At 44.7% G+C, this 25,791-nt stretch overlaps 1 protein-coding gene across 1 annotated transcript; it reads left to right on the top strand.

Moving 5' to 3' along the window:
* The first annotated feature begins 54 nt into the window (after window positions 1-54).
* Window positions 55-24,617, top strand: LOC144103315 (uncharacterized). The gene is made up of 3 exons (XM_077636068.1): window positions 55-497; window positions 20,710-20,841; window positions 24,602-24,617. The coding sequence occupies exons 1-3, from the start codon at window positions 130-132 to the stop codon at window positions 24,615-24,617; spliced, it is 516 nt and encodes a 171-aa protein (XP_077492194.1). The 5' UTR covers window positions 55-129.
* The last annotated feature ends 1,174 nt before the right edge of the window (window positions 24,618-25,791 follow it).

The raw sequence follows: 25,791 nt of genomic DNA, 5'->3' as shown, positions 1-25,791 counted from the left end.
CACCTGCAACGACCTGGCACGCGCAGAAGAAGAGTAAGAAGATCGTGCCTGGTCACAGGACGCTTCACGCTCTACTGCTGTGCATCTTGCGTCCTTTGTGCAAAAGAAGAGCAACTTTCATTGACTGCCATGAAGCGCATCCCCCTACCGGTCTCTCGACACCGCTTCTACACGCAGCAAGAGACCGACAGCTGGCCCCAGAGAGAGCGGCCCGGGATCGAGTACTCCGAGCGACGCCAGCAGGCGCGGGACCAGGCACTCAGAGGGGACACCGAACGCGAGTCCTCGCCCCCAGAGGACGCCTCGCACGCGGGTCGCTATCTACGGTACGCCTCGTTCGCGGTCAGCCTGTCCGCGGCCGTGTCGGCGACGCTGGTAGTCACGCCCGTCGTGCTTCTGGGCCGCCTGAAAACTTGTCGGGACGGCTGCCTCACCCTGGACGAAGATCTCAGACGCTCCTTGGACACCAGCGTGCACCCGTGCGACGACTTCTACGGGTAAGTGATAGCGCTCTTTGTTAACGCGGTTGCGTTAAGGCTCACGTCCTGCAGAATATCCCGTGGCGTAGCCGCCGGTGCTGGCAGCGTTGTGAGCGAAAAAGCGGGTGGACCACCCCCAACCTAGCTAACGTGGCCTTGTGACTTTATCACAACCTTCCCATCCAACTCCGAGGAAACTGCTTACCTTGGCAGATGCAAGTTAAACTACTGATTTGTCGCAAGGGGTTCTTCGTGAAGAGCAACCTGGGTGCCACAAGCCCAACCGGTTGCCCTATTTCAAGCAGCCACCTGCCCCAGCGGCGGCGCATTGCTTCACTTCTGCGCTGGTAGTAGTATGTGGAGTCTCCGCGATCTGTGGAAGTAAAGTAGAGAAAGACCAATTTCTCGTGTGTTCGTGCGTTGGAAGAACATATATAGACGACAGAGAAGGAGTACCTACGCGGGAGGGATTTCTAATGTTATAGCATTGTATTTATAAGGACAGGCTAAGCGCTAAGTGATGATGAAAGGCAAAGAACAGCGATCGCGTCTGCGAAGTGATACCCAGAGGGCCACAGGCTGGTCAAGGGACCCATTCGAGCTATCGTGTCATAACCCTTCAGGAGGAGCTTAATTGTTCTCTCAAGATTTTTCCAATGAGAATCAAAGTTAAAGGGACAAAATGACATAGTTATAATATTTCATTATTTGTAGCGCTAAATTTGCCACACGGCATAAAAATGTCAGTAACAAATGGTATGAAACGCTAAAAAAGTATGAGCTGCGGTTATGTGTAAAAAGTCACGTAATTTTCGAGCGCTAACAATTTTCGTCAGCCACAAATGAAAATTACAGTCATTATTGGGAGAAAGGCCTGCATCTTGAAGAACACGAGCGTGCACCAGCGAAGTGCCTGCGCAAGTCCACAGCAGGCAGTGGACAGTGGTGTCGTAAGCTGGTGGTTCGCGGTGAGGGCAGTCTTCCGGCTTAGGACTCTTCTCACTTCTCACTGCTGGCGAACTGCGGCATGAGGGCCACCCCGACGCGGAGCCGCCTCAGAGAGACCTCCTCGACTCGTGATAGGTTATGGGTAAGGAAGTAGGTGCACGTGAGAATAACAGCACGTGTACTCTGCCTGAGGAAGGCTGAAGTGTTAAATTCCTCAGAAGTGGATCTGGTGGCAAGGAGGTAGGGGGAATTTGTGGTACGTCTGTTAAACGAGATAGCACGTCAGCTGCGAAGTTATGTACATCTGCGCCAGCTTGAAGCCAGTGAATGAGTATAGGCAACGGGTAGGATTTACAAGTAGCATATATGGCCTGGGAAACCCTAAGGGTACCACGGACTTTTTTAGGCGCTTCTGAGCTACTTGAGAATGAGTAAATAGGTGCACCTGGTTACAAGGAGGGTCGACAAGTAAAGCTGCTATGGAATTTACAATTTTTCGCAGTCGAAGGCTAGAGGACATGAAGTGTCAGAACAGTAGCTTTGGGGGCTGTAGAAGTAAGAGTGTGTTGGACTTATTAAAGCAGTTGATCGCCCCGATGGGTTTATGGCGACATCTATATAAAGGATACCACGATCATGTTTCACACAAGGAGCTGGTGGTTACGGCAAAGAGAACTCTTGACTGGCGAGCAGGCTCGTTTGAATGAATGGGACAGTAGTCAGATGGAGGCGATTGAGGCTCGAACGCGAAGGGAACTTTTCTGCTCTCTGTTGGTTTGTCGCTGAGTAATTAATTCGGCCAGCTGCACACGCCCCTGCAGCAGACAAATAGGAGTTGCTCTAGGTATGCCAGTAAAGACTTGCATGGTTTCATGGTTGAATGCTTCGAGTGTGGGCCATTATGATTGTAAGTAGTTGGAACTGAGCCGGGTATAGGAGCTGAGGTTAAAAGACAGCCCGAACAAGTTACCCAGTTGTATCAGAGCGGGCACATCCAGATCCATTGGCTATTCTGCGAATGAGCCCAAATGTGTTTAGAACACTGTTGCGCATAGCTGTCAACCAAGGCGTGTCTTTGCCTGAAGCGTGAACGTGCAGGCCCGAAACATTTGTATGTGCCAATTCAGGAAGTGGTGCTTTGTCAATAGTGATTGCGAATGGAGTGGCTATGAAAATATGGTGGCCAGCGTTACTGCCATAACAAAACATAGCAGGAGGTTGAGAGGCCAGTGTTGTAAAGATTTGTAAAGATTGTAGACATTTTGCATGGAGTCTTGCTCCCTGCATGCCGTGGTGCCCCTCAGAGTGGCACCGTTCCGGCGAGACCTAGCCAGCTGAGGAGCGAAGCATACGAGCGGTTCGCCGACTTCAACAGCTGCCCAGAATTAAATTCTCACGCTCTCCAGAGCTAAGCATTCTAGCTCGCTCTCGCCAGCACAGGAGGCGGGGTGCCGCGATGAAGGTCGCTACAACCTGACTAAAGGGTTAACAGTATGATTAAGCAAATAAACTATTTATCAAACCATCAACTTATTATTCTCTAGCTTGCGAGGTGAAAAATGCCTTATGTTTAATGTTACCTTCTATAATCTTGTCTATGCAATCCTGACAACACAGCGGCCAAACTCTTAGGAAAGCTTTTCATCCATATCATTATAATTGACATAAAACTTTTTCCAAACATGTCTTATTAAAAGTATAGAACCAGCAGAAGAAACCCGTACTTACTACAATGGCACTCCTGACCTCTTCGGAAACAGCCTCCATTACTGGGCGGTGTTCCTTTTCAGCCACCTGGAATTATACACATATAAAACCAAAGATTAGTTCAGCACATTATAGTCAACAAACAATGTAAGAAATTTCAAAAATAATGAATTATCGGAGCGTCTTCATTTATTAACCCTACCATGACAGAGCGAACATCTGTTATTCACCCTGTATAATTCAAGTAATAGAAAAGCGCGAGTCATGCTAGAACTGAGAAGACCGTAAACATTGCGCTTCGACACAATATAGACTATCAGGTTCATTTAAATTGCTTGACTACACCGTTGCGGCCGGTATTTCCCCTGACAGCTCATTCAAGAATTAGGTCTGCTGCTTTATCGGGCGAGGGAGAACAAACGTACCGCCTTAGTGTGATAGCGTTATTTATTTAGTGCAATGTATTGTTTTTAATTGCCATTAAAAAACAAGAAATGTTGTGCACTGGGTACATAATATTTCTAATTTTCAGCACGGCCTTATCGTCCAGTTCTCGATACATCGAAAGCACTGTAAAAAATATTCAAACCCATGATTCGTACCTCCGGCAAACTGATATCAGTGGCATTACTTGCTACAGCAATTAAATGAAAGCGAAATCCTGAATGGTCTTTGTAATAAGGCAGGAGTTTCCACCGTTAACGAGAACATCTTTGGTTTTACTTTAGTAAGAAATATTTTTTTTTGTAATTCCGGGAGAAATTCTCACAGTTATTGATTAAGAATCGAAAAGTAAAGCAACCAGAGCCCTGCGTTCAAACTGGTATTACATTTAGTCTCCCAGGCCGGAAACATTCCTTTGCGAATTTTAGTTTTCTCTCATCCATTTGGGGGAACATGCCTCCAATGCACTGAGGCTCTCCTTCAAGTCCGTTACTGCTGTGAGGAGCATTATGTTCTTCACGAAGAAAAATTCGCGAACCTCACAAGGAAACACAAAGGGAAGATGAGAAACTGGCACTGTCTCGAGAGGAAACAGCGCACTGTTTCGTCTTTCCTTTCTTTGTGAAAGTGAAGTTCGCGAGGTTTTTATTCATGACGAACAACCAACTAGTTCGAGATATCAAGAGAAGTGAAAAGAGGGTGCTGTTTATGACATACATTACCGAAGAAAAATTTCACCGAAACGAAGGAGCATAAGAGATATTTTTCATATTCATTTGTGGGGTTCATCAACGCAAGAATAATGGAGTAATTACTTAAAGATAATTGACTAGAAATCCGAAGAAACACAGCCACATGTCGCCGGGCAGGTCCCAACCGACGACTTCCGAATATCACGTCCAGTGAGCTATCGAGTGAGCTACGACGAAGGCTGCTCAATGTTATCCTTTCGGGGGTATTTATGCTTAGCATTTCTGCTGCATATTTAGTATGAGTGCCATTAGCAGAAAGTGGCGGCGTGTTTCTCGGTGGCCACCGTGTGAAGCCTCTAGCGACTGCAGCTAGCCAAGCTTGCAGAAGAACCGTTTGTCGACGATACGCTTGAGCACAAACCAATCTCTATCGGTGGAGGCAGAAAGTAGAGTCTCTGGATAACAGGAGAGGCATGCGCAGCGACGTCTCCCAGGCGAGGGGCGAGTGCCAAGAGAGGAAACTTGGCGCCGAAACCGAGGGCGCGTCGGCAAACCGTGGTAGCGAGTGCGCCATATGATGATCCAATGCGTGGAGAGAAGTAAGTCAAATTGTTTGTTATGGAGCAATGTAGTCACACTAAACTATTAGTGAGCTATGCAGGCTACCAAAAGAAAAGTAAATGACGTGTTAGGTGTGCTTATTTAAAGCACGAATTTATAAGTGAGTCATCATATCCGCCTAAAGAAAACCACATTAATCAGCGCAAACTCCCCCGAGCGAGATGTGGCAAAAAGAAAAAAAAAACATCAAACAGAAGCAGAAAATTTAGGAGAACACTTTGTAAAATCTAAAGTGTCTTCGTCGAAATCCTGTGGGCCCTCCATTGCCGATTTCCATGACATTGTGCGTGGCGCCCACAGTCGAATGGGCAGGCCTCTCTCGCCTTAATCCCAGCAGAAGCCTCGAGCCCGTTGACGCATTCGTTCATTGATCTTCGGCAGTTTGGTGTTGGGGGAATCCGCCTTCCTGGGCTTGTCCGAACCGCTTTCTGCGGAATCACTGAGCCGCTTGAAAGCCATCCAACTCACTAACTCGACTGCATCGACATGTCTCACCAAAGAGCGCCAACGCTGCGCGTAGTCGCAGGTTACGTCGCTGCTGCTATGGTCAGCTGTGCATGCGCTTCGGTGCTGCCACCTCTCGCTGGGGGGCGAGGAAGGTGTGCGCGGCTGTGGGGTTGGGGGGGGGGGGGGTGTTCCAGGATGTAACGGACGCACAGGATCTTGACCGGGAGTATGAGCCAATAAAGGCTTTTGCTTTAAAATAGAAAACCATGACGCGGAAGACCGTAAGTCTAAGAGCACAGTCTACTTAATCTGTTCACTTCACCAGACAATCTGATTGCAAAACGCACCAAGAAAGTAACTTCTTACATTCCCAGTCCGGCTATTCTTACACCAGCTGATTTCTCGCAGTTGCCTGTTCTCAGAAACAGGCGTTTTCAGTAGTAATATCGGAGGGCTATTGGCCTCGCATTGAAGCGTTTCCTGACAATGGAATCGTAAGGTAATAATTTTGTGCCGAAAACATGGCCCCTTAAATTGAAACTCACAACTGCTAGCACACATAAATCCTTTCTCAGTACTGATTTTTTCTAGAAGAAAGACTCTCGTTAAAGAAGCTGTTTCCGCAAAAGAGAAACTGGACTTTAAAAAATGGAGTCTTACAAATATAGAAAGCTCTTCCGATTTTGTAATTCCAGTGTTGAATGACACCAAGCGCGAATCACAAATCGTTGACGGGCTTTTAGTAATACCCACACCACATTTTACACTTTAGAAAATGGCGTTGGCGCCAGCGGTTAAACTCAAAACGTTTGGCGTGCTAGCTGCCCCGCCCATAAGTTTAAGAAAATTCGCGGAGCTCCTGCCCTCTGACTCTCTCTGTGCTTTCGGCGCTGCGGGGTTCGCCGCTGCTTGATTCTCCCGAGGAATAAGACGGGTAATGTCACCTGAAATATGAGCAACTGATTGTCGTAATTGTTTTGCATCGCAGCACATGCTATCTGTGACTGCCTAGATTTCTTGAACTACAGCACCGAGCATAACTGTGTTTCCTTAATTTTAAGCAGCCACATGGCTACTACTCACGACCAGCTGCAAACATCACATTGGTGCATGCTCCTACAGGAATAGTTAAAATATCAGTGCATTAGCCAACTCGGGCAGAATGAAGTTTCAGCAAGGCAGCAATGTGGTTTGGTTCGTTTTACATTGTGTAACGCTTTATTCCCATCAAATGAAGTTCCCCCTGATATTGAATATGCGAAATAGGGGTTTTGTCTAATAAGATACTGCGAGAACAAAAGCTCTTTAGCGTTATCGTTCTTGTTTCTTTGCATATTGTTTCGAATTTATGAGGTCCACCTTTCATTTCTGCCAGATATTCCGTCAGTAAGTGAAAAATAAGAGCCCAGTAAAAAAAAAAACAATTCTTGTACCTTCATGCTTAAGCCAAGTGTGTTGGCTTACCAGCATGATTTTTAGCCTTTCCTCCTACAGGAATGGCTACATATAGGATACCACCGTATACACTCAGTGGTCGGAAACGGGCCGCTACCACTTCTTAGCCACAGTAGCAGAAGCCGCGCACATAATAGTTTTTTAACATTACGCATATTGTTCATGGCCACTGATTTCAAGAAATAAATTTGTGTTTTAGGCCATGGTATAATATATACGTCAAGAAAGAAATATTTTAGCAGTTAGAGCTCTTTGGTTGCAAGTTACACCTTCCAAGCAATTTTTTTGGGCACTAGTTGCGCGGCAATTAACCTATACCTTAGGTGACATCTCATGTATCCTGCTAAGCATACTACACATAATGTGGTACTCACAGATGAGTATCATAATGAACTTACTGCTTTCCTAGACAAGAAGCAGCGTTAAAAACTTTCCCGTGAACCTTAGACTTCTCCGTATCATAGATACCATCATCATAATTAGCCTAACTGCACCCCTTCCAAGCAAGGACCTCTCCCGTATTTGTCAAATCCACAATGTCCCTTTCCAGATGCGGCCACATTACCCCCCCCCCCCCCCCCCCCCCTAACTTAGTAATACACTCAGCGGGAGCTAGTTGGTGCATTGTTTTGAAAAAGCACGATGCACAAAGCAGACACCACAGCAGAAAGTCAGACGAAATGCGCATTGCTTTTATTTCAAAACCCCTCTAACTTAATCTCTTCCAGCCCTGCTACGCTTGCCTACTATTGGAACACTGTCCGTTACCCTAACGACTATTGGTTGCCTAGATTTCGCATTACATTTCCTGCCCAAACCCATTTTAAGAATCCCTACATTTTACTGGCATGTCATTAACCGGTGTTCCCTTTCCCACTCCTCCTGTTTTTTAAAGTTAAACCTTTCATTTTCTTTCCTATGTATCGTTGCGCAGTACTTAACTTAATTGGAACCCTAGTCATTATCCTCTATGTTTCTATCCATAGGTGAGTACCGTTAACATAGAGCTGTTGCAAACTTCTACTTTGAAGGATACTAGTAACTTTCATTCATGACCAGAGAGAACCTCCAAATTTGCCACACGCTATTATTGTTCTTCTCACTTCCAGCAATCCGGAACTGTGGTCAGTAAATGCCGTAATTGCACGTATGCCCTTATCGTTTCCAGCAGCTAGCTAATAATTGTAAGCCACTGCTCCCTTCCGAGAGTGTTGAACATTACTTTTGTTTTCTATATATTACTCTTTAGACCGACCGTTCTTCTTGAATGCCTAAGCCATTGATCATGGTTTGCACTTCATTTCATAAGTAACTTAGCAAATGAATGTCTTCAGCGAATCACAAATTACTAAGCCTCTTCTATATCAACGCTTATCTCCAGGAGCTCCCAATGCAGGCTTGTGGTTACCTCCTGTAAAGAGGCCACGAACAGCGCTGACGAGATTCAGTCTCTCTGCCTAACGCCTTTCCTTACAGGAATTTTATTTGTGACTTTACGGAGGACTATTGAGGCTGCGCAGCCGTTATAGATGTCTTCCAGTATTCTTATTTATGTCTTTTCTAATCCTGATTCCGCATTTTCTGCATGAATGCTAAGGTTTCTACTTAGTCAAATGCTTTCTTGCGGTCTGTGAAGGCTATATATAGGAGTTGGTCATATTTTGCGAATTGATCTATCACCTTATCAAAACTAAGAGTATGGTCTATTGGCGAGCAGCCTTTAAAAAAGCCTGCCTGATATGCTGGTTGACTGAGGCGTTATTTTTTGTCCTGACTCAGTTATCGATTACTTGAGTAAATACTTTGTAGGCAATGGACAGCAAGCTTACCGGTCTGTAAATTTTAATGTAACCGGCCGCTCCTTTATTATGGTTTAGGATCAGGTTAGCGTTCTTCCAAGCTTCAAGTACGCTGGTGGTCATAAGCTGTTGCTTATACAGGTTAGATATTTGTTCTATCACAATCTGTCTGCTGTCCTCAGCACATCTGCTGTTTCCTGATAATCGCCAGCTGCTTTCCCCCTTTTCGCTACTCCTAAGGCTTTCTTAATTGATTTTTTCTTTACTGGCGGGATGTCCCATTGCTGTGGGCTACCGACTGCCTCATGAACATCCTGATTACATTGTCTACTGTATAGATTTGTGTAAGAATCTTCGGCTACCTTTACTGTCCTATTTATATAGCCAATCACATTTCCCCCTTTATCTCTTATCACAAACGTCCCTTTTTTCTCTATGCCTTATTTCTTACTCGCGCCTTTTATGTTACCTTCGTTCTTGAGAGATTTCACGAGTCTATTATGAACTTGCTTCTATCTGATACCTTGAGCTTACTAATTATCTTTGATGGCTCTGCCAGTTTCATTATGTCTGTGGGGTTCAACGCTTTCATATTCGGGTATTTCTTTACCAATCTTCTGCCTCCTGCTAGAGCTGTGAGAATTTTGTTCATTGCTTGAGCATTAGAATCGTCGAGCTCAGATAAAGCAGAGAATCTGTTATGCAGTGAGCTCCGGAATTCTAGTTTTATTACAGCTAACTCGGTATTGGGATTCCACCTCACTAGTTTCTTCCGTTCCCTCTTCATCTCAAGACTACCATCCTGAACTATCCATCGCGAGAACGTGTCTCTCCGAGGACCTCCACATCCTGTGCAATGCGTGGGTGAGCACATATTATGACTTCTATTTAAATTACAGTCTTACCATTGGCTCTCTTCCCCGTTCACTTCCTGGCCTCTTGTGTCCAGAGCAAGGTGCTCATGATCCGGAAATAATTTCTCTCTGTGAGCTCGACTCTCTCCTGATATCCCAACTGCCTATGCCACAGTAGCCTCCTGCCTGATCTCCAGCCTATTTCTGTCCTGCATTGACATTTGAAGTGGCCCAACAGTACAGTCTACTGTGCTTTCACTTCGCTCAGTGCCTATGCTACGCCTTCATTGGAGTTTTCAATCACTTGGCTGGCATGGCTTGATGCAGACACAAATGCGTGCAGAACGTTCAGTTTCTACCTCTTATCAAAGTGAATTACGTAACTACTGCCACCTCGTTAATACTATACAAACCATCTATGTTTCCACCTATATAGAGGTTGATGAAAAATCCCACCCATAATTCACTGTCCGTTGTTACAACCCTGCTGGGGACACGTCGTATGAACCCTCGTTGATCCCACGAAAAGAAAAAAAGATGGCTCTGAGAAAATACCTGCGGAATCTTTCCCAAGCTCCTCTATGTCGGGTTCGCCGCAAGACGCGACCCACGATTGACAAGACGACGAAAGGAAGTGGGCAAAGGCGCATTCCCGAAATTAACCGTGACTCACAAGTTCCTGGTTTCGATGGACTTACAGCTTTGGGCGAAGTAGCGGACCTCCGTATCCTCCTCGCCCATTCCCACGGGGCTCCGCGTGCTATGTGCAGCGACTCTTCCGATCTTTCTTTCGTGTGGTGAAAGGGGCGGAGCCTCAGGGTATTTAGCGACAGTCGTGAGTACGAACGATCGCTCTGGGACCTGACGACAACGCGCATGCAGTCGCTCGACGCTATGAAATTTTAATATTTGACTTCTTGCTCATTTTGTTTCCTTGAAGATTATCTAATCAAGTTACTTCAAAAGGACCATTAAATCCTTTTTTTCCTTTTCTCAAGCTGCAAGTTTCACATTTCTTTAACCCGAAGGCTCGGACACGCTACCCAATGGAGCTCGGGTTTGAAAGAACCCTGCGCCATGTCAACTGGTGACCAGCGGTGAGATCGGAACCTGAAAGCGGCAACAACGGTTGGCCAGCGAGAGAGCAGCTGTCTCTGGACGTGATCACATGTGTGGTTGAGTGCTTGGCTTTCCTCTGACGTGGACCAGATTCTAAAAGCGGGTTAAAATTTAGAATTGGTTAACAGCTGTGGTTAAATCCTAGAGGTTTGGCATTTTTGCATTGTTGTTCTAGAATTAGCCTAGACTCAGAACTATCATGAACCTACAGAAGCTGCACAAGCCGGACCTGTTGCTGTTGCGTGAGGAATTGGGGATCTATACAAAGGGTTTGGCGCGAAAACCCATGATTTTTTAGGCACTCACTGATTTGGGGGCATATGATGAGGAGCTCAGTGAAGCGTGGAGCCTCATAGAACAAAAAAGGAAGAGCAGCCAAGACAAAAGAAAGAGCGGGAACAAGAGGAAAAGATTCGTGATCATTAAAGAGAGGGTTACAAAAAATACCCGAATGGGCGATAGAGCTCCGTAAGTTAGAAGTGGAGTTGAGTAAGAGACCGGGCAATCGTCCCGAGCAAGTGGCACCTCTTCTCAACAAGGAGGCAGAGTTCAGAATGTCTAGGCACATGCAGCCATGTGGTATTAGGAGATAGCGGTCTGCTGTATCTAGCAAATTTTGGACGAAAGTGCGAGAGACTGTACTGCAGTCGAGACACTTGCTCTCATAGGCAACTGATGGTTCTGCCCTGCGATGGAGCGGAGATTACAGCGCGGCTCAGCAAGGAGGACGCGGACAACTACGAGAAGGTCAAGGCTTGCCTTGCACGAAACTATACACTTAGCGCCGAGGCGTTCAGGCTGCGATTTCGGGGAGCTAAGAAGTCGAGGATCGAGGCCTATCCCGATTTTTGTACAAGTTGCAAGTGAACTTGGTTGAGTGGTTAAAAAGCACAGAGCCATATAGTGACCGTGACGCTGTAGTGGAGAGGATTTGGTTGAAGCAGTTTTGCAACTGCCTTCCTGAAGAGGAAATAAATTGGCTACAGGACCGGGACAACTTGACGTCTGCGAAAAAAAGTGCCGAACTCATTTAGGATTACGCTCCGCGCCGGCAGTGGAGCAACAACACTAGAGTTGGTAAACAACGTAATTTCGGGAGAAGTGGGAATTACCGTCACGTGAGGCACTTTGGGAGCTCTATTCGAGAAAGATGAAAGAAGGGTTTCTTCCAATAAACCTCAAAGAAAAAAAGACAATGAGAAGGATGCAAAAGTGGTCAAAGCGCAGAAAGAATAAGTCCCGTTAGAGGTTATTAGGCCGCTCACTTGGTACAGATGCAATGAGCCGGGTCATATAGCAGTGAACTGCCAAAAAAGCTCGTGTTCTCGTATGTCAGTAGCTGCGATGAAAACTTCAAGCTCTTGGAACCTTACTTGCTTGACCATGCAGTGTACGGGAACCAATGCAAGGTGCTGCGCGACTCAGCCGCAACGGTGGATGTTGTCCATCCGTCGTATGTGTAGCCATCCGATTACACAGGCCAATATTTATGGACCCGACAGGCGGTGGAAGAACAAAGCGTGTGCTATAGCGACAGTGTTAATTGAGGGCCCTTTTGGTGCGCTTACAACCGAAGCCGCAGTTTCAGGAAAGGTACCTAAATGTTATCCGTATTTGTTCTCCAACAATTTGGATATGTTAGCACGGCAGAAGGGGATCCATTTTGGAGAAAGAGTTGTGCAGGCCCTAACATGTTCGAAGACGCGGGAACTTGCAACATAGCATAGTCCTGAGTATTTCACTGCGGAGGAAACAGCCGTTAAACTTGGGGCAGAAATGAATGAACAAGGTTCAGAAAATCATGCTAACGAGGCACCCGAGACCTGTCAGCCTAGCAGTAAGCATGACGAACCACGGAATGAGGAGATCCTAGAGGGTGTTTTTTGCCGCCAGTTTCAAGCACTTTCACGGCGCTGCTGAGTGCGAACCAAGAAGAGCTAGGTATGGAACAATCAAACGACCCGACGATACAGGAGATCAGAAAGCTGCAGAGAAAAAGTAAGGGAAAAAAAGAAATATGCTTTCCAGATGAGAGGCGGTGTGCTTTAACGCTTATACAAAGATAAGAGTGGAGTGGAGCGAGACCAATTAGTCGTCCCCCAGAGCGGTTCCGGCAGCCGTGGCTACCACTTCTGCTAAATCGCTGTCTTCACTTGTTGCAGGCATGTGATAAAAAGCGGTCGTCTGCAGCAGCCCAATCATCAGGAGCTATGCGCATGCGCATCGGACACCATCGCAACGGAAGGTGTCATTGTGCTACGGCAGTTCAGCGACTGGGGGCGTCATCTTCGCCAATATAAAGGGACTGAGCGCCAGTCAAGGGACATTCAGAGCGGTTCCGGCAGCCGTGGCTACCACTTCTGCTAAATCGCTGTCTTCACTTGTTGCAGGCATGTGATAAAAAGCGGTCGTCTGCAGCAGCCCAATCATCAGGAGCTATGCGCATGTGCATCGGACACCATCGCAACGGAAGGTGTCATTGTGCTACGGCAGTTCAGCGACTGGGGGCGTCATCTTCGCCAATATAAAGGGACTGAGCGCCAGTCAAGGGACATTCAGAGCGGTTCAGGCAGCCGTGGCTACCACTTCTGCTAAATCGCTGTCTTCACTTGTTGCAGGTGGGCGCACAAATCTATTATCTGTTATGTTTCTATGGCTGCCGGGCAGCTCTGAAATTCTAAGTGTTATTGCCCTTGTTTGAATTGGCCGGGAGAGATACACCCTGTCATAATGGAAGGCAAAAGTGATCCTTTAGCCGAATTTGCCAACACTTTCGCTGAAAAAACACCAAACAGTATAAAAGAAATAGTCAGAGTTCTAACAGATATGACTTCTAGGTTCGTGGAAGTCATGACTGAACTAAAGGATGAAGTAAAACAGTTGCAGTCATCAAATACTGCCATTCAGACGGAACTTACCTCGGTCAGAACAGGAATGGACTTCATGAATGAAAACTTCGAAGAATTCAAAACTGAAGTTCAGACTCTCCGTAAAGAACTTGACGATGCGAAAAAACTGGGCCTTGAGTGTCAGAAAGAGAACCGGATTCTAAGTAAGGAACTCGCTGAAACCAAGAAGCAACTAATTGAACTAAAGCAGTACAGTAGGAATAACAACCTCGAACTGAAGGGCATACCTGTTGCTGACAGTGAGGACCTTAACAAGGTTGTTGAAACAGTCGCTTCATGCTTGTCTACAGAACTACCCAGCCATGCCATCGAGGTTGCACATCGTGTAGCTACTAAGGTTAAAGGACCACCAAATGTGATTGTACGGTTTGCCTCAAGGACCAACCGAGACAAATTCCTTGCTGCTGCGAAAAAGTCACGACTAAACGTATCAATGCTTGGGTTTGAAGGAACTGATCCTATATTCGTCAATGAACACTTGTGCCCAGAAAATAAGATACTTTTGGGGAAAGCAATCCAAACCAAACGCGATGTCGGCTGGAAGTTTGCTTGGGTGTCTGAAGGAAAAATATTAATGAGGAAAGCAGAAAAATCGAAGGTGGTTCATGTGACCTGCGAAGCAGATCTAGAAAGAATAACCCGGGCCCAAGGGACACAAGCACAAAGCGATAATAACCCTGACTTGAGCTCATAATGGCTTCCAGAACAAACATATCCATACTTCATAGTAATGTTCGCAGTCTGAACAAAAATCTGAGCCCCCTACTTTCGTTTATCGTTGAGCAGGGGAAGTCTTTTGAAATCATAGCGACCACGGAAACGTGGCTGAAAAAGAACGAAAATATAACAATTCCTGGTTACACGACATTATCACAACCACGGAACTCGCAGTTTCGTGGTGGCGGTGTGGCGATGTTTGTTACAGATAGCCTGCATTACACTATCTTATCATCAGTTTCATCTTGTTCGCCCGAACTTGAAGCACTATTTCTGAAACTTGAATGGGGACTAGTAGTGGGCGTAGTTTACCGACCCCCGAGCTCAAGTCTTACCATGTTTTTTGACAAATTGGAAATAATCTTGTCATCTTTAGCCAAGAACTACAAAAATGAAGTTATAATCGTTGGGGACGTTAATATTGACACACTTTCTAGGAACACCATGGATTATACATATCTACTTCAGTCATACAACTTTCGCAATTTGATTAATTCTCCGACGCGTATAACCACTTTTTCGGCAACATCTATCGATCATGCACTGACAAATATTGACACAGGCGCACACGCAGGTGTATATCAAACCCCAATTTCGGATCACCTGCCGATTTTCCTTAACGTAGACACACCTCCTGCAATAAAAGAGAATAAATCGAGAACTGACATTAAGCTAGATTATGAATCATTCCGCAAAAAGTTGTTATTACTCAATACTGACCTAATCTATCATGAAGATGTTAATATAGAATTCTCTAACCTGATTACAACCCTTGTGGATCTAATAAAAAACAGTAGCCGAAGTACAACAGCCTCGAGGCGTTACAAGCCAATTTGTCCGTGGATGACAGAAGAAATTTTGAACGTATTAAAGAAGGACTATTGGTATCACAAATGGCTACATCATAGAAGTAACCAGTACTACTTGTACCAGTTCAAATGCGCACGTAATAAATCAGTGTCGTTAATGAGAGCCCGCAAAAAGGAATATTTTGCACGCCGAATTAAAGCCGCCACTGGGAATTCAAAGGAAATGTGGCAAATTGTAAATCAGGCGACACATAACTTTAAAAAACGTTCTGTACTTCCCTCCAATATAACTGAGCAGACAGTAGAAGACTTTAATACATTTTTCACCAAAGTTGGCCCTGATCTAGCATCGAAACTTCCTGATATAAGTACTAGCAGTGATCTTCCGCGGCCAGTTTTAAACTCTTTCTTTCTGCACGAAGTCGAATTAACTGAAGTGATGTGTGTTGTTATGGATTTAGTTACAAACAAGGCGGCAGGCTACGATGGCATTCCTGTGAAGGTAATTAAAGAAAATATTGATGTTCTAGGACCCATATTATGCCATTTATTCAACCATTCAATACTCAACAGCACATACCCATCATCCCTAAAGATAGCAAGTGTTACTCCTGTATTCAAGGACGGCGACTCCTCTGACCCTTCCAGTTACAGACCTATCTCTGTACTTAGTGTTATTAATACCATATTCGAAAAAATTCTTAACAAACGTATTCATCAGTTTCTTCAGAAATATAACATTATATGCCCAGAGCAGCACGGATTTCGCCCTCAGTACTCCACCAGCTCAGCAGTCATGACTCTTACCCAGGCAATTAATGATGCTTTACACAATAACAGACTCGCAGCAGTTATATTTCTGGACATTAAAAAAGCCTTCGACACAGTTAACCATGACATTATGCTAAATAAACTAAAAATATATGGACTTCGCTATAAGGTGCTTGACTTTTTCTCTAGCTACCTCACAAACCGCCAACAAATTGTTTCAATGAAATCTTTATCGTCATCCATTCAGCGCCTACTCACAGGGGTACCACAGGGGTCTACTCTTGGTCCGCTGCTCTTTTTACTATACGTAAATGATCTGCCCAAAGTATTAACTTCATCCAAAGCCATCATGTATGCTGATGACACTGCCATTGTTGTTACTGCTCATCATACGGTCGAACTTGAAAACATAACAAATACAGAACTGGAAAAAATCTCCGACTGGTTTCTCACAAACAAATTAACAATCAATGCTAAGAAAACTAAATACATACTGTTCCACTCAAAGAAAAAATCAATTCTTTCAAGTGATATTACATTAACTATTAACCAGACCCAGCTTGAGTCAACAAATACTTTTACCTACCTTGGAGTCACACTGGATAAACATTTACACTGGCAACATCATATTGAGGCGACTTGCACTAAGATGGCATCCGGTTGTTATGCTCTTCTCCAGACGCGCGAATACTTTGATACCAATATCCTGCGCGTCCTATACTTCACATTAATACATACTCACCTTTCATATTGCATCGAGTCGTGGGGCTGGACGTATAGTACATACCTAGAGCCTATTAAAAAGTTACAAAAGAGAGCACTTAGAATAATTTCATTTTCTAGTTACACTGCACACAGTAAGGCACTATTTACTAAACTACGCGTCTTACCACTCAATTTACTTCGTGAGAAAAGAACTGCTGAATGTGTTTATAAAATAGTAACAAACAACCTTCCGTTTGATATATCAATCTTTAACATCCCGCCACTTTCAACACGGAGCCGCACGTACGGCAATTTTAATTTGCCAGTGAAAAGAAATGTATATGGAGAGCGTCTCCTAGAGTTCACGGGCGCAAAAATTTGGAATAATCTACCACATGACCTAAAGACTGCCTACAACTTTTCCATTGGAATAAAAAATTATTACCTTATAAAGAATGACACACTTTGAATTCATACTTTCATTCTTTTTTTTTTCTAGTCGTCTGATATTATTTGCTTGTAGCAGAAACCTGATACCTTGATTTATTTATAGATTTATAAATTTGCGTCTATTCTAAAAGTGTTTTGTGATTAAAAAGTGTGCACTGAAATCATTTTATCCTCCTCTCGTGTGTTGTACCCTTGTGATGTTTTGTAAATAGTTAACAACTATTTTCCTCTAGCTTTTTGTGATGCCTTAATTTTTGTGTAAGTTCTATGCGTTTTGTTTGATCTGTAAGTTTTTAGTTTATATAATCTGTAATATATGTGTTTCTTTTGTTGATACTCTTACAAGTGTTGAGAGTGATGTATAGCCTTTTTTTACTAACTTGCTTACTTTATTTTGGTATATTGTTGCCTGCATGCTTGTATACATTTTCTCTATTGGACCCGTTACTAGCCGTTGGCTATGGGTCCGAGCAGTGTTTGCGTACAATTGTAAAGCAACAAAAATCAATAAATAAAAAAAAAGTGAAAAAAAAGTACCGATAAGACTGCGACTTTCTCATGGCAATTCCTGGCCATGCCTCCTGAGAATCAAGAAAACGGAGCAGAGGCTTTTACAAGAATACGGTTGGCCCGGATGTTTTAAGGACATGGAGCGTTTTGTAAGGTCGCGCGACACATGTCAGCGGGTAGGAAAGGCGCGAGATAAGTGGAAAGCGCCAATGGTTTTAGTAATAATCATTACTGAGCCGTTCCACCGTTTGGGGACAGATATAGTTGGGCCACTCCCAGTAACAGAGTCAGGTTGTCGTTATATCCTCACCATGTTACGCCCAACCAAGAAGTTTCCAGATGCTGCCACGCTGCGCGAGATGACGTCAGTGAGTGTGGTGAATTCCCTGTTATCAGTCTTTGCCCCAGTTGGATCGCTTTCCGAGATCCAAAGTGATCAGGGTAGTGTACTCCCGAGTGCCCTCACCAACTCATTTCTAGAGCGATGCGGCATTAAGATAGTGCGCAGCTCTATCCATCATCCTCAGTGCATCAGCGTAGAAAGGTGGCATTCTGTTCTAAATCGCGTATTTAGGAGATTGTGCTAGGAAAACAGCGCGACTGGGACGCATGCCTACCTGCAGCACTTTTTGCTTTGCGGTCCGTGCCGCATGAATCAACTGGATATTGCCCCGCCGAGTTGGGGTACGCAAGGGCATTGCGTCCACCTCTGCGAATGGTACACGAAGCCTGGGAAGGGCACGGAGAGGACCCGACAGTAGTAGAGTTCGTGTTGACTCTGCTGGATTGTCTAAATAACAATAAAGAACTCGTGAAGGCCAGCATTACGTCAGCCCACGCTCGTTCTGAGGACTACTATGTTCGGACAGCCCGTCAAAGGACGTTTTGTATCGGTGACAAGGTAATGTTGGTGAGAGCTTCAAGGCAGAATAGGCTCGAAGTACAATGGGAAGGGCCTGCTGAAGTAACTGTCAAGCTCTCTAACACGTACTACATGCTGAAAACTCCGGGAAGGCGTAAAGAAGCGCGCATTTACCATTGCAACCTAGCGAAGCCTTGCGTGCAGAGGGAGGCCGCGATTAATTTAATGCTGAACCTGCCTGAGGAGATGGAAGACAACCTTATCTGTCTAAGCAGAGAGGAAAGCAGCGCGCATGACGTTCTCACGAGGACTGAGCGGAGAGGGAGAACTAAAAGAATCACAGTTGTCTGATCTGGGCGAACTGATAGCAGAGTTTTATGACTGCTTCGTAGACCGGCCGGGAAGAACTAATTTGATCGAGCATGATATTGAGCTTACATACCGAGCAGCCAGTGTGGTCAAGGTGCTATCGACTCTCTCAAAGGCAGAGAGATATCCTTGATAGGGAGGTAAAGCGCATGCTAGAATTAAGAGCAGTCAAGCACTCCGAAAGCGAATAAGCTTCTATGATCTTGGTGGAAGCTCTGGGTAAAGACCCCAGGCCTGTAGTAGATTACCGGAAATTAAATGCTGTCACCAAGAATCAAGTGGACCCTATCGCCAATATCGAAGAGAGAGTTGAACAGGTCAGTCGAGCAACCTAAGTAATTACACTAGACCTTACTCGAGGTTACTGACAAGTACCGCTCACTGAGCGCGCCAGCAGATACTAAGCTTTCGTTACTCCAACGGGAAGCTATCAAGCAACAATGATGAGCATGGTGCTCAAAAATGTCTGTTTCGTTTGTCCAGTCTAAAGGACAGGATTTTAAGCGGCTGCCATGCATTTCCGGTTCCCTACTTCCACCCATCTACAAGACGGACGTTCAGGCATTTTTAGGGCTTACGGGATATTACAATCACTATATCAGTGATTATTCTATTTGGAAAGTTCTCTGACCGATGCGCTCCGCAGGACAGAGCAGACAAATGTAGTTTGGCACAAAAAGAAGGAAGCGTCCTTCTTAAACATTAATGCTGCACTGAATAGCGGCCCGGTTTTAGAAGCTCCTGATTACGATTGAGAATTCACGGTCCAGTGTGATGCGAGTGATCAAGGACTAGGCGCCGTTCTCTGCCAGAGGGAGGACGACGGCAACAAACATCCCGCTCTTTACCTGAGCCGAAAACTGAGCTCTCAAGAGATGGTGTACTGCGTGTCGGAAAAAGAGTGCGCTTGCATTGTTTGGACTATCCAGAAACTACAATGCTATCTCAGAGGCGCCAAATTCATCGTACAAACAGACCATTGTCCCCTTTCCTGGACGCAAACCTCGACATCAAAGAACAATTTCCTTCTCAGGTGGATCTCGATTCTGCAGCAGTATCATTTCGACATAAAGTACAAGAAGGGCAAATTGAAATGAAACGCGGACGCGCTTAGCCGTTCTTTCTAATTGGTCCGGGGGGCTCTTCGGTTATCCAAAATTGCTGCCTAATTTTTTTCATGCGTTTATGTGTATGAATGTGTGTAGTAGCATGTTTGGTGCTCTCAGCACATGTGGGCCCTGAGAGTTTGTTTAGTGTGGGCTTTTCTCCAACAGCTATAGTAACCAGATTGTAGTAATCTCGCTTTTTAACTGGTTACTTTGGAGGGGAGTTGAGTGCTTGCTTGGGCATGTGCTTGAAGTTTCATAGAACACTCAAAAGAATTTGTTCGACGTCTAAGAAGATAATGTTACGAGCGGCGGAGAAGTGATGGTATGTCTGCAAGCACCAAAGTCGTCTCTTCGGGCAGCAGCGGCTACTGCTACCTGCCGAGCTTCGTCTGGAGCTTGAGGAAGATGCTATAACCCTGCTGTGGACACTTCGATTGACCTCTTGTTCACCCTACGAAAAGGAAAAAAGATGTCTCTGGGAAACTACCTGCGGAATCTTTCCCACGCTTCCCTATGTCGTGTTCGCCGCGAGACGTGACCCACGATGGACAAGACGACGAAAGGGAGCGGGAAAAGGCGCATTGCAAAAAATAACCGTGACTGGCAAGTGCCTGGTTTCGATTGACGTACAGCTATGGGCGAAGTAGCGGACATCCGTATACTCCTCACCCATTCCCACGGGGCTGGGTTTGTTATGTGTGGCGACTCTTCCGATCCGTGTCTCGTGTCGGCAAAGGGGCGGGGCCTCAGTGTATTTAACGAGTGTCCTGAGTACGAACGATCGCTCTGGGCCCTGACGACAAGGCTCATCCAGTTGCTCGACGCTATGAAATTTTAATATTTTACTGCTTGCTCTTTCTGTTTGCTTCTAAATAATGTAATCAAGTTTCGTCAAATGTGCCACTAAACCCGTTTGTTTTTCGTTATCTCAAGCTTCAAGCTTCACATTTCTTCAACCCAAAGGCTCGGACACGCTACCCAACGGAGCCCGGTTTCGAGAGAACCCCTGCGCCACGAGACGGCTAATTCACGATACCAAAGTACGGGCCCACTCTTTAGCACTCTGTACGCTTCATCTGTGCTCCTAACGACATGGAGTTTATGGCATTCCATTTAATACCCTCTACTGCAAAACTCTCAAGAAGTACAAAAGAACAAAAAAATGTGAGAGCAAACACGCACAAAACCTAATATTATTGCATGCAAGACCACATGAAAATACAAAAAAAATGGGCGAACGCCCAAGCTAAAAATTTAAGAAACACCAATTAGAAAAAAAGCACAAATGACGGTTGGGCAAAGGTGAGTTGGAGGGTGGCGAGCTCCAAGAAAGATTAAGAAATAAGAAAGAGAAAAGAAAGAGGGAGTTGGGTCCAGCATTCCCAAGAGCTTCAGAGGGGCTCGCAGGTGACCACAAGGAGGCAATGTGCGGTGATCTGTAGACAGAAGTAAAAGGCGAAAAAGAAAACGAGAAAGAGAAAACAACTGGAAATCCGAAAGCAGAAGTGGTAAATAAAAATGCCTAAATGGGACTAGCGGCTATTTTGTAGAATAGCATTACTAGACCAATTTCACTGGAGAAGGCTTAGAAGCCAGAGATTTCAGCACCCTACGCTGCTTCAGAGATCTGCCCACCGCATTAGTCATTTGCTCCGCAGCACCTCTGGACTGAAGGCCGAAGCATAATTGGGTCTATCATTCAAGAGGTTGCGGTCGATCGCGACACCAGGCCATGCTTTCTAGGTATTTACTTAGGAATTTTAAAGGTTTTTACTACGTCAGAGTAACCTTAAACTTTAATAAACCAAATGATCAGGCAGGCTATATTAAAGAATATTAAACACGGGATCAAAATAACACTCTAAATCAGGTTACAGAGAAGTGCGCAGGATATAACCAAACATTACATATAGCCTTCATTGATTACGATAAAGAATTTGACTCAGTGGAAACCTACGCAGTCAATCTTTCGATGCAGAATCTCGGTCTAGAAGGAGTGTTGAAGAGCATTATGTCAAAATACTGGAAGATATATATAACAGCTGCACAGCTACCAGAGTCCTCCATAAAGGCAGCAAAAAAATTCTAATAAGGAAGGGCGCCTGGCCAGGAGGCACGTTCTAGCCAATGTTATTCATCGCCTGTTTACAATAGGTATTTCGCAGCTTGAAGTGGAAACTGTCGGGGATAAGAGTTAATGGACAATACCTAAATAATCATCGATTCGCTGATGACATAGGCTCGCTTAGTCACTCAGGAGGTGAACTGCAAACGTGATTTTTTATTTATGCAGGCAGAGTAGAACGTTGGGTCTAAAAATGAATATGCAGAAAGCCAAATTAGTGTTCAACAGTCAAGCAAGAAAACAACAGTTCAAAATTGCAGCGAGGTGCTGGAAGTGGGAAAGGAATATGTCTACTTAGGGCAGGTAGTGACAGCTGATCCGGATCATCAAAGGGAAATAACTAGAAGGATAGGAATAGGGTGCAGCGCATATGGCAGGTGCTTTTAGATAATGAATTGAGTTTACCAATATCCCTGAAAATAAAAGTGTACTGTGACGTAGTGCAAGACGTAGTGCAAGCTGTATTTTACCGGTAGTCACCAACGGGGCAGAAACGTGGAGGCTAATGAAAAGGGTTCAGTTTAACTGAACGACAACGCCGCGAGCCAAGCAAAAAAAAAAATGTGTAACGTTAAGAGACCGGAAGCTGGAATAGTTGGCGGGGCAACAAACACATTTAATGACAACCAAGTCAAAATCAAAAGGAAGAAATGGGCTTGGGCCGGGCATGTAATGTGAAGGCAAGATAACCGCTATCCTTAAGGGGAACGCAGTGGATTCCAAGAGAAGGCAAACGTAGCAGAGGCGACATAATATGTTTGTCAAACGAGCCCCTCATTTCCATTACCTTGTCTGCTAATAGCTTAACGGGGTGTCGGTTCTGGCAGTCTTGTTGCCATAGGTAGCATAAGAGGGCTCTCTCACAGTTTCCGCCCTCGCCGTTAGATGTTCTACGTCACACTCGCGGTATTACAGGACGTGCTACGTCCACCGCTATGGACGAGGTTGGCGCTGGTGAACACTCTCAAGGTTCGCTTACACCCAGTGAACATAAATACCCACGAAAGAAGCAGATTGGACTGCCGTCGCCATAGCTAAGTTGGTAAGAGCACCGGACGCGAAACTCGGAGGTCGTGGGTTCGGATCCCACCGGCAACATGGTTGTTTTTTCTGCTGCTTCCTAAGTAATTTTCTTTAAACCGATTGATTGGCACTACAAATTAAAAAAAATAGAAACATTCCCCTATGCACCTTGGCTTCGGTGACTGTTGGCTTCCTTAATATATATATATATATATATATATATATATATATATATATATATATATATATATATATATATATATAGCAGAAAAGGTAAAGGTGATGAGGGACTCGTTTTTGACAAACTTATGAAGGGAGCCAACAGTTACCAAAACCAAGGTGCATAGGGGGTGTTTATATTTTTTTTATTGTGTAGTGCTAATAACTGGGTTAATAATGCTAAGATTAATCTATCGCTTAAAGAAAATTATTTCTAAAGCAGCAGAAAAACAACAATGCCGCGGGTGGGATCCGAACCCACGACCTCCGAATATCGCGTCCGGTGCTCTTACCAACTGAGCTACGGTGACGGCTGTCCAATGTGCTGCTCTCGTTGGTATTTATGTTTATTGGGTGTAAGCAAACCTTTAGAGCGTTCACCAGCGCCACGGCGTGTGCTTATAAGTAATTTTCTTTAAGCGATAGATTAATCTAATTATTATTAACCCAGTGATTAGCACTACACAATAAAAAAAGTAAACATCCCCCTATGCACCTTGGTTTCGGTGACTGATATATATATATATATATATATATATATATATATATACATATATATATATATATATATATATATATATATATACATATATATATATATATATATATATATATATATATATATATATATATATATATATATATATATATATATATATATATATATATATATATATATATATATATATATATATATATATCGAGTTCGCAATCATAAATGTAGTGTAGCTTTACCTGTAAAAAAAAATTAAGCTGCTTTAGCGTGGCAGACCACAGAGAAGCACTTGCGCTACTCTCGACCGTCCGAGTCAACTGTTCGGGCTTTGTAGAAAGTATATAGCCCTATGAGATGCACATCCCGTTGGCTGAAACGGCTGTCTGAATGCTCGGTATTACCATTTCAAAGAAGAAAAGTCAGAAGCACACTCGCTGCCCTGGGGTTTGCAGAACTAAGTTAGAGTTGTGGTAATTTGAAACGAGATAATATGTTAAGTTCCCTTAACCGGTTAATTTGTACTTATGCGTCCAACGTTTCAGATATAGTGAATGTTTTCTTTCCAGGAAATTTCATTTCGTAAGAGACGAAAGCTTCGCCTTTCACTTATTCTCGACACGCATGCAGGGATTACTCACGAATGAGGAGTTCCTTCCATGTTGCTTCCACGTGCAAGTTAAATCTTATACGGTTATATTTTCCAGAAACTCAGCGCTAAAAGACGTGGAAACAGACGAGACGACAAGAACGGGGGCTATTCTCAACGGCTTGTATTGTGAAAGAATTCATTCTTATGTATATTCTCTACCACCGTGGCTATCGTGCACTCATGCTCAAATAGGTCAGCTCTTTTTGGAAAAGGACGATAGAGGCGGTGCTGACCCATCCGTCTCCCAGACTACATATCTGTTCAAATTTTGCGATTTCTCTTGTGCTGCGTTCTTTGCTCTTTCTGCTTACAGAGTTGCCATCAAGTGAAGGTCAACAACCTTGGCACGTAAGACAAAGACTTGGGAGTAAACCCTAAAAATATTTTCCCTCGCGTGCATTTCTGACGTTCCTGGCATGCTCTCTCAACCTCACGTTTACGAATCTCCCTGTTTGTCTAACATACGTTTTGCCTAACTTAAGGGAAATCCGTAAACTACACCTTCTGTGCATGCAACAAAAGGCTGCCTGTGTTTTTTCCACAGCCGTGCTGCTGGGTTGCCTCCGGTAAATTATCCTGCAAGGCTTGGACAGCTTGTGAGGAGCAGAGAACACGACTTCCACGTCATAACGCTGGGCTACCTTCCTCAGATTGTGCGAGAGTGTGCGTATGTAAGGTATCACTGCTACCTTCTGCTTACGCCTTGCGAGGCCATCGAGCGCCTGTCCTTGTCGTCTCGTATTTGTCCACGCCTTTTTGCGCTGCTGTCTGGAAAATATGTACCAACACGCCCAACTAGCCGCATTATAAGGTTGTACACGACGGAGCAAGACAGTCACCGAAACAAAGGAGCCTAAATGATTCTTTTTGCATTTTTAGTTGACAATTAGTTCGAGGTTATCATTACAGTAATTATTTAACGAGTTAAAATAATCCCTACCACGAGAAAAAATAACAGCATGCAGCAGGTGTTATCTGAACCCATTGCCTCCGAATAACGCCTAATGCCCATGGCAGCGTGAGCTTGTCTGATTGGTCGAGGGAGGAAACCTGAAGCTACAAAGAACGCGTCTCTGTTTGGAGCGGGCCACTGGCGCGTGGCCCGAATAGCATGTGTCCCGAATAGTCAGAAAAGCATGTGCTCGTTGTCATGGCAAACACCGTGCATCGACTCTCCGAACGGCCCCATAGGCGTCCATGTATATGATGGTCGACGGTTGGACGCCACATACATGGCTGACTCAAGCTGGGACTAGCATCTGGAGGACAAAAATTTGGGCGAGTTTGATTCCATTATCGCATAGCGCGAACGACAAAGCCGAAAGAAAACGAGGTGAGACAAATACGGCGGCGGATGCGGAATAATGGCAGAGGCCATTTTAACATACTGTCTTACGTTAAGTCGGTGAAAGATCCTGGGTAGTAGTTGTGTTTTCGGCTTATCTACTGATAGTAAGTTCGTGCGCGCGAGTGAAATCAGCAACCTCCCCCCCCCCCCCCCCC

Source organism: Amblyomma americanum, chromosome 9, assembly GCF_052857255.1.
Source record: "Amblyomma americanum isolate KBUSLIRL-KWMA chromosome 9, ASM5285725v1, whole genome shotgun sequence".
Classification (NCBI taxonomy): domain Eukaryota; kingdom Metazoa; phylum Arthropoda; class Arachnida; order Ixodida; family Ixodidae; genus Amblyomma; species Amblyomma americanum.
Note: the sequence above shows the minus strand (reverse complement) of the source record. Positions and strands in the feature narration are given on the sequence as shown.

Bases quoted from the DNA above. Each gene is read 5' to 3' on its own strand.
- LOC144103315 (XM_077636068.1), top strand. From the start codon at position 130: ATGAAGCGCATCCCCCTACCGGTCTCTCGACACCGCTTCTACACGCAG. The intron at 498-20,709 runs GTAAGTGATAGC...CGTTATCTCAAG, and splicing joins CCGTGCGACGACTTCTACGG to CTTCAAGCTTCACATTTCTT.